The 8299-nt window shown below is 35.7% G+C and overlaps 2 protein-coding genes across 3 annotated transcripts; both read right to left on the minus strand.

The window, feature by feature from the left end:
• Positions 1-1218: 1218 nt before the first annotated feature.
• On the minus strand, positions 1219-1808 carry LOC106302582. Its single transcript, XM_013739059.1, has one exon. It carries the CDS (start codon positions 1771-1773, stop codon positions 1219-1221), a length of 555 nt encoding a protein of 184 aa, XP_013594513.1. The 5' UTR covers positions 1774-1808.
• Positions 1809-2394: 586 nt separating this feature from the next.
• On the minus strand, positions 2395-7132 carry LOC106332147 (acyl-CoA-binding domain-containing protein 4-like). Of its 2 annotated transcripts, none has more exons than XM_013770651.1 (18): positions 6857-7132; positions 6450-6520; positions 6086-6149; positions 5924-5995; positions 5631-5825; positions 5455-5532; positions 5244-5351; positions 5014-5080; positions 4867-4928; positions 4594-4733; positions 4300-4426; positions 4104-4218; positions 3895-3983; positions 3725-3808; positions 3464-3640; positions 3163-3309; positions 2992-3051; positions 2395-2803 (listed from the first exon to the last, which is right to left on the minus strand). In XM_013770651.1, the coding sequence occupies exons 1-18, from the start codon at positions 7013-7015 to the stop codon at positions 2618-2620; spliced, it is 2001 nt and encodes a 666-aa protein (XP_013626105.1). In that variant the 5' UTR covers positions 7016-7132; the 3' UTR covers positions 2395-2617. The 2 variants fall into 2 exon arrangements, with proteins under 2 accessions (XP_013626105.1, XP_013626168.1); XM_013770714.1 differs by having other exon boundaries at positions 5631-5822; positions 6857-7121.
• Between the last annotated feature and the right edge of the window lie 1167 nt (positions 7133-8299).

The following is an 8299-nucleotide window of genomic DNA, read 5'->3' on the forward strand; positions in this document are numbered from 1 at the left end:
AATCTTGGGAAGTCATTCAAGACGTGGAGTTTTCTCAAGACTTAAACCCACCAGGTATAGGTCCACCTTTTGTTGAACAAATGAAGCATTGGCATCGTTCAAGAGTTTAAAAAGCTTTTAAATCCTGGTTCCTTCGGCTCAATCCAAAGAATACAATATAATTATGTTATCCATTGATGCGATTTCAATACAAATATTTATCAAGAGTGATAACGTAATCGTTACCTTTTCACTTTCATGTTTAGTTGTTGGTTTTTTCATCACCCCTATTAATGCAACATGGTTGAAGGTAAGATTTAAGTTTGAAAGCTTCAAATCTTTATCTTTTCCTGGCTTGATCTGATCAACCAAATCTTTAATGGAAAACTCTAATTGTAAGTCTTCAGAAAGATTAGTGTTACCTTGCAACATGCGCACTAATACAATCGCTTAAAAAATTTCATCTGCATTTGATGTTTTAAATAATACATGTTTCAAATATTTAACTACATATAAAGCTACCTTTATTTTGGTCTACAACGTCACCAATAATGAGCCCATTTTTTAGTGTCCAATCTATCTACACCATGAGGTCTGGATTTCGAATCTCAGAAAAACGGAATTATGCGAATTAATATAAAATTTAGATTTTGGATCTTAAATTGTTTGTTCATCCCTCGTAAAAATCTCATTTAAAGAAAGAATTCAAATCTAACCAACGACGGTAAATTTTCAACAAAAAAACATAAAAAATTGTTAATTTTAAAAAAACACACAAAAAACTGTAAATTTATTTCTTAATTTTTATACTTAAATAAAACTAACATCTTGTCTCCTTCAGTGAATTCTCATTAATTCTCTTTTTATACTCTCTACCAGATTGAGGGAAGAGAGATCAGCTTTAAGAGTTTGCTAATGCAATGGGGGATTTATTTTGTAGTGGGAGTTTTAGATTTTATATGACTTATTGGGCTTTACATGATAATTCTCAAGCTTTCCATTCTTATTTCTTTTAAGAGATTATTATACATGTGCATTGGTCCATGCGTCACTTAATTTTCAAACTCTATAACAATAATCAGTTTGTTTAGAAGAATCAAGAATACAATATATTTCCCTTGTTATCAAAATAAACTATCGCTCTATTCAAAATAATTTATCATGATCATTCATCTTTGACCTAAAAAAAAAAATATGGAAAATAATAAGGTATGGGAAATATTAGAAAAAAATGATTTCTCAAGCATAGATATCGTCTTCACAAGGAGCAGATGGCACATCTTTAATAATTCCCCAAGCTCCTAATCTACAATCCTCACAAACCCCAACATTACTATCCGAGTCACAACCGCTAATTTGTCCCTTAAAAACACTCCCAAAACTAAACCCTAAACATATACAACCCTTTGGTTTTCCAGACTCAGTAATCACCTGATAATCGATTTTGGTATGCTCAGTTATAGTCTTCTCTTCATTCAAGTGAATCAATTGCATTAACGGTACGAAAAGTTTTCCAACAACTTTTGTAGACCCGTAAAACTTCTTAACCTTGATTTGAAACACAAACACTGACTCATTCCTTTGAACCTTGTCGTCTTCTATATAAAATTTCATACGATGGTTCCATCGTAAGAGTTTCTTCTCGCAAACAGCAGCTGGTGTGACTTGCTTGTCACGTGAACCACGTGTTACAGAGACGGAAACATAGACGGTTGGTCTGAACAAAAGGTTTATGGAGTCGAGATCTTGAGCCGAGACTATGTTAATCTCTACTGGTTGGTAGTAATCGATCATCGTTTGTGTGAAGAATCAATAGAAGAATGAACATAAAAGAGAAGAGAGACGAGTACTTCGTTAGAAACATGAGATTTGATGAATTAATTAATATATTTATAATTTGTTATAATGGTTGTTTTGATTCTTTAGTGGATTAGGATTTATTCGTATCTTTATACAAAGAGAATCTAGAACTCTAGAATTTATCGCTTAAGTTATGTGATGTAATTATTTCAATAGTATTTATTTATTATGTACTTGTTTTTCAAAAAAAAAAATCTCTTAAACAAGATTTTGTTAAATGAAACATTTTTATTAAGGATGTGTAGGGGAGTTAAAATCATGAAATAAATAAAAAAAATTGAAAAAGAATGAAAGATAAGGGATTTTTTGAAAGACTTGAAAAACAAATTTAAAAACTCATGTACAATTTGTTAATTTATTAATGGTTATTTAAAATTTTATTATATTGTTAAGATATATTAATATTACATTTTAAGATACGTTTCGTAATAGATTATTTTAATGGTGATGCAGAGAGTTATTTACTAGTCTCTTTATTCATCCTGTGATATAACCAAATTGATAGAGAACTATCAAGACTTAAGAGTTGCATTTTGAACCGAAATAGCCCAGCAATACCGAAAGCTGGCTACGTTTGTTTGAAAAAAAGAAAGTTGTATACAAAAATATTCTCTTAGAAATACACTATTCTATCTAGTGATAAGTTGTATAACAGAGATATAACACGAATCATAAGTAATATAGAAGAAAAAAAAGGCTAATATAAAGCTCAAAAAAGGAAGGGTAATGAAAGATCTTACTGGAAGAAGAAACAAAAAAAAAAAAAAAAAAAAACAAATTATGGCGAATCATCATCCTTCTCCTGAGGGCTTCCAGCGAGCCAGCCCCAGACACCACCGGAGCTCTGACGTTTAGCGTTCGTTGATGCTTGTTCAGAGGCAGCCTTTTGGCGTTGGAGGAGTTCAAGTTCCTTTTGTAGTGTTTCCAACGTTTGAAGCTTTTGCCTTAGCTCTGCAACATCAACCTGCAACATTCAAAGGTAGGAGATCTGAGTTAGGCTTTGCTAAATTTGCTTTGCTTTGCTTTTACTCCGAATAGCCTGATGAAGCTTATCAAACAACAGATGACAGAGATTGATTCACATGGCTTTTACGTAGATTCTATCTTCTGTAAGTCATGGTATGAAAGAGATGTGGGTTATGGAATTTATACCTCAAGTTTAAAACATCTTGATTGTTCCGCTTGCAGCTGGCCACGATCAGACTGAAGTTCCTATAGCAAAAAGATAAAATGTCAACAACAAACAATGGCTTATAAACAATTTTTTTTTTGGGTTTTCGGCTTTTGTTTCCAAGAAGGGTGAAAATGTTATTTATTTATTACCTTGTGCAAATCTGTATTTCGTGATTCGGCTTCTGATAACTCTTGCCTTAGTTGTTGAGTCTGCAACTTCTCCTTGTTCAGTGATGCCTCCAGTTCTTCCTTCTCCGATTTAAGAGTCGCAATAATGTGTTCATTGTTTACTTCAACCTGGAGGAGATTCATTACCAAACATCAACATAAGAGAAAGAAATGATGATAATCTCGACTTGGGTAACTATATAACGTACGGTACAATCACTATCAGCAACCTATCAACAAGCTAGCTAACTGGATAACACTGATCAAGATTGAGGGAAGGTACCTTTGATCCAGGGCTAACATTGTCCATGGCAATTTCCCGTACTCTGCCTTCTTGGCTCACCTCTGACTCGATATCTCTGGTTGTGGCGTTGTTAACAGCAGAAAGACTACCTGGCAAAGGCGCTTCTACAGTCTTTTGTTGCAGTGTTGATTTGTGGCTTGGTTTAAGTAGATTAATCTAACGCCAGAGGAGTAATTATAAGCAGAACTGAGGGTAAATTCAAGAGAATGGGACTTATGGGTTTAGAACATAGTTCCCTACCTCATTGTTGTAACGTCCATTGTAACCACCAAAAGCAACTAGTACATCTTCACCGTTGTATGAACTCACCACTAAACTTAATCCCTGTCAGTATAAAAGAAAATGAAGTTTTGCCCTTTATTATAATTATCTGGCAAATTAAAATTGATAAAGCCTATTCGTTTAACTACCTCGCTAGCTAGAGGTACACATCCTTCAACTGAAGCAATTACCGACCATGAAAGAGTTGACATGTTTAGTACAACACTTTCAGATGCCCCTACAGTGATTTATCAGGTTTCAGCACAATCAGTCAGAAAAGATTAGATAAGGTAAAGACAATACTAAGTCTTTCCCATAAGAAGTTATCTGGGTGATAAACAGAAAAGGGTAAACCTACCACTCTTGTTATCACCGCCACCAACGATAAACCAGTTTTCGCCAATTGTCACGCCAGCATGTCCAGATCGGGGAGTTGGTGCCTCGCCTTGTTGTGCTGGTCTTGACCACTCCATCTATATGTGATAGTTATGTCAGACGCTGATAAAGAATGTTCGAAAGGATGCTGAAACAATATAAGCTAAAGCTTAACTTACAGTCTGCAAATCAAGGACATGCAGATCACCAAAACAGGTAGCATGTGAACCCCCACCAAAGATAAGAAGGTAACGTTCTGCATGCACTGCAGCAGCATGATCAGACCTCGGAGACGGAGATACACCTCTGCAAGTTGACAACAGTTTAAACCCTGATTGCAAATCTTTCATTAACAATGTTAAAGGAGTAAGTTGGTGGCTTTCTAAAATCTTTTGCTTGTTATATATCTAATCTTAAATGGGTTTGACTTCTTCGAAAGAGAGAAAAAATGCAGAAATGTTTTGAAACCTTACATGGAATCTACCTCATCCCAGGTCATAGTTTCTAAATCAAGTACATGCAAATCGTTCAGAAGTGATCTCTTTGCATCTTGTCCACCAAATATCACCAAGGTTTTACCCACGACTGTGACTGACTGGCCTCCACGTGAAACCTAAAAGCAAAAGAAAATGACAAACAGAGTTTCAGTTCAAGAAACCAAACAAATATTTGTTCACCAAGACTGGAATATTCCATGCAACGAAATGTGAAAAAATTGAAATAACATGAGAGAAGCGAAGATATACCGGTGGTTTCCCATATGTCTTCAACATTGACCATGTACAGGTATGGGTATCAAAGACCCTCACTGTGTCAGGGAAACAGTAGAAAAATGATTGTAATAATTAAGATCACGGAAAACTCCTATAATATATTTGCAAATAAACGCTTACCTTGCATAGATTCTGAGGGATTCTTAGTATGACCACCGATAGACAGCAATTTGTTGTCCCATGGTATCTACAAAACAAACAAAGAAGGCATGTGAAAAATAATAGACCAAGTGGATTTCATGAAGAGTCAACTTTCCTTTATAGTTGAAACCGCTTTCCTGAATATTTCTAAGCCGGAAACCCAAAAGGTAGAAACCAATACAAAACGCAACCAAGTTAAAAAAACTCACCAAAGAATGACCAGCACAAGGAGATAGTAGTGTTGGAGAGGTTTCCTCTGATTCAGTTGCAACCTTGGTTTCAACTCTTGACCAAGTCCAACTTTTTAAATCTAGAACCTGTATACATTCCACAGAAGATTGTTAGCGGGAACTAAAATGAAACTGAATACTTCAACTAAACCATCAGCTTATGTGTTTATGCATCATCTGAGTTGCTTACATGAAGATCACCAAGGTAACGGCCATTGTGATTTCCACCATATATATACATCTTATCTTGAATAACTGCTGCTCCATGCTGAAGCAAATATGATAATCAAGAGTTAGAATGTGTAGATGATACATGAATGACAGGACCTTTTTGCTATATTCCAAAATTGGGAGAAAGTATATTACCTCATAACGGGGTTTTGGCCGCTGACCTGATGTTTGGGGTGCAGTCCACTGATTATATACAAAAACAGTATTTGGGTCTTCTGAGACTACATCTTTATCTTGAGTTTCTGCCAAATGCCCATTCTCAGCAGAAACTGTCTTTGTCTCGCTAAAGGAGTTCCCATTCTCAACAACAGGCTCCTCTTTTGTTGTCTGCTACAGTGAATAATTGCCCTAAAAGACTCAATTTCTCGTCTCCACTACGGAAGAAATGTGTAGTATTGACACATAATCCTACGGGATACAAAACTCACATTGATTTGGACATCTATTACAGGATCTGGAATATCATTAGATGCCCTCGAATACCAGCTAGGATTTTCTTCCTGATATAAAGTGAGCAAAAGGGAAGACATTAAGTCTATGCTCCAGTAAATTCTTTGAAAAAAATAGACATAGACCTCTCTGTTGTTTACCTCCAGAATTTTAACAAACAGACGCATTGCCTCGATGGAAGGCATGGTTCCAAGCCCCTGCCAACTAAATATATATATGTAAATGATTTTAGAACAAGCTCGGTGATGTAGAATTGTATTTCCCAATATTTTTGAATACATACGAACGAAATCCCAACCGATGGATGTAAATACAAATCCTACACTTCTAGTTTTCATCTACGCAGCTTACAACTAGAATACGCCTTTCCCGCTTCCCTGATTTTTTTCATGAAGTATCTGAATTCTTCTACTTTAATAATTGATATTGATCACAAAGCTTCTGATTCCAAACTCAAGCATATACATATGAATGCGTAAATGTACACAGCAAAGAATCAAAAACCTTTGCCACTTGCTTTGCTCCACTGGTCTCCACGCACTAGGTTTCGGAGTGTTGCACGGTCCTACAGTAGCCTGTTTACATATTAATCACTTAATTAGTATATACATCTCTATGAAGAAACAAGCAGTCTCAGCACAATACATAACAAACACTAATCAGCACCAATACAAGAAGGCTATATAGTCACGTGTTATATAACCAATCAAGATCTAAAGTAAACTGCGATTCAAAGACGGATGATCCGTGAGATCTGATTAATAAAAAAAATATATTACGATCTCGTTTTCGATCAAATCGATAAACAAATCTCAAGGCAACATTTAACTAAGCAGAGTTACTGATAACATTATGGATGAGATCAAACAACACAGATCTCGTGAAAATTCACAATCGTGAGTGTGGCTGACCTGCTGGTAGAGCGCGTAGAGAATTAGTGAAGTGTCGTCGGAGAATTTCGAGCTGACGTGTTTCGCCGAGGAGTCAGATCCGTCGAAGCCGACGTAAGACGCGGCGGCGTAGAATCTCTCAGGGTAGGCGGGGCCAGACGTTGCCCTAGCCATAGCCATTTTGTGTGTCTCCTTCGGCCGCGGATTTGATCGGTGATTGAGAAGCCGAGGAGGAGGAGGAGGAGGAGGAGGAGAAATGCGCGTTTCTCTCTCTAATCCGTTTGTGTTTTAAAAAGATTCACAAGTTTTCTGGATTTTAATATCAATACTATTAAAACATGAAGATGCCCGATTGATATTAGTTGAATCCATTTTTAAAAAATACAGCATCAATATGTAACTGCTTATTTAACTTTTATTTATACAACATCTAAAAAACAAAACTGTTCCATAACCGAGTCCTACTTTTAAGGAGATGGATTATGAATGGCAAAACAGAATCTAGGTTTTGTTTACCAATTGAGCTTCCCGATTTTTTAGCTTAACTAGAATTGGTTGTTAACAACTAAAGTGGACTTTTCATTTACACTAGGTGCATTGTAAAAGTTTTGTTTACGAGATTTTATTGTTTTTTTGTCTATAATGTGATTGATGGGACTTTGGATATTACATAGGTTGATGAGTTTGATATAAGAATGAACGACGAAGTCATATGTTGATATTTTTATATCTTATATGTTCAAAGTTGAGGGTGATGGAACTTGTTAATGTTTAATTAGGTAATTGTTTGTATATAAATCAAATAGTGCATGGAAAAAGATAATAAATTTGGATTTAAAATGTTAGGGTTTCAAAATAATTGGGTCTTGAATCTGTGGTTTAGTCTAATACTAAAAAACTGTTAGGACTTCAACTCCTTTTTTCTCTATGTTGGGAATGTGGGCACTAATTTCCCGATTCATGTAGGGAAATTTGTTTCTTAGTTTGTGTGATTGAAAAACGTAGATTGATTTTAAGCATGATTGATGAGAGGTTTACTTGCATCAGCTTCGTCTGCCGTGGGTGTTGAGTTTCGTCGGCGCCAGATGTTAGACATGCAAGAGAGAAGATCTGAATATATTAATTTCGTGTTTTGTTTTTCTTCTCTCGGGTTTTGTGGGTTCCAGTCTTTGCTCAAGCTGTACAAAAGATGAAGTTTGGCTAGGCAGTCTCAGTTCTCTGAAGTATTCCCCTGATTAACCTCCCACCAACATCTATCTTCTGATTCTGTGTTGAAGTCGAGGAGCTTCCAGAAAAATTAGCTTCCATATGTTGTTCCGCTTGGAATGGAGAGTTCTGAAATGTCGCATAAAAAACATATTGGCAAATAACTCATGATTGTCAACAACTATCACTAAACTAAATAGAAAATAAATCAAGGTTTTTTGTTCTGCACAAACTAAAATCTTACAACAGGGTTGTCAC

This window comes from Brassica oleracea, chromosome C1 (assembly GCF_000695525.1).
Source record: "Brassica oleracea var. oleracea cultivar TO1000 chromosome C1, BOL, whole genome shotgun sequence".
Classification (NCBI taxonomy): Eukaryota; Viridiplantae; Streptophyta; class Magnoliopsida; order Brassicales; family Brassicaceae; genus Brassica; species Brassica oleracea.

Bases quoted from the DNA above. Each gene is read 5' to 3' on its own strand.
- LOC106302582 (XM_013739059.1), bottom strand. From the start codon at position 1,773: ATGATCGATTACTACCAACCAGTAGAGATTAACATAGTCTCGGCTCAA.
- LOC106332147 (XM_013770651.1), bottom strand. From the start codon at position 7,015: ATGGCTATGGCTAGGGCAACGTCTGGCCCCGCCTACCCTGAGAGATTC. The intron at 4,929-5,013 runs GTAAGCGTTTAT...TCCCTGACACAG, and splicing joins TCCCTCAGAATCTATGCAAG to TGAGGGTCTTTGATACCCAT. The intron at 3,310-3,463 runs GTACCTTCCCTC...AATCTCCTCCAG, and splicing joins ATGTTAGCCCTGGATCAAAG to GTTGAAGTAAACAATGAACA.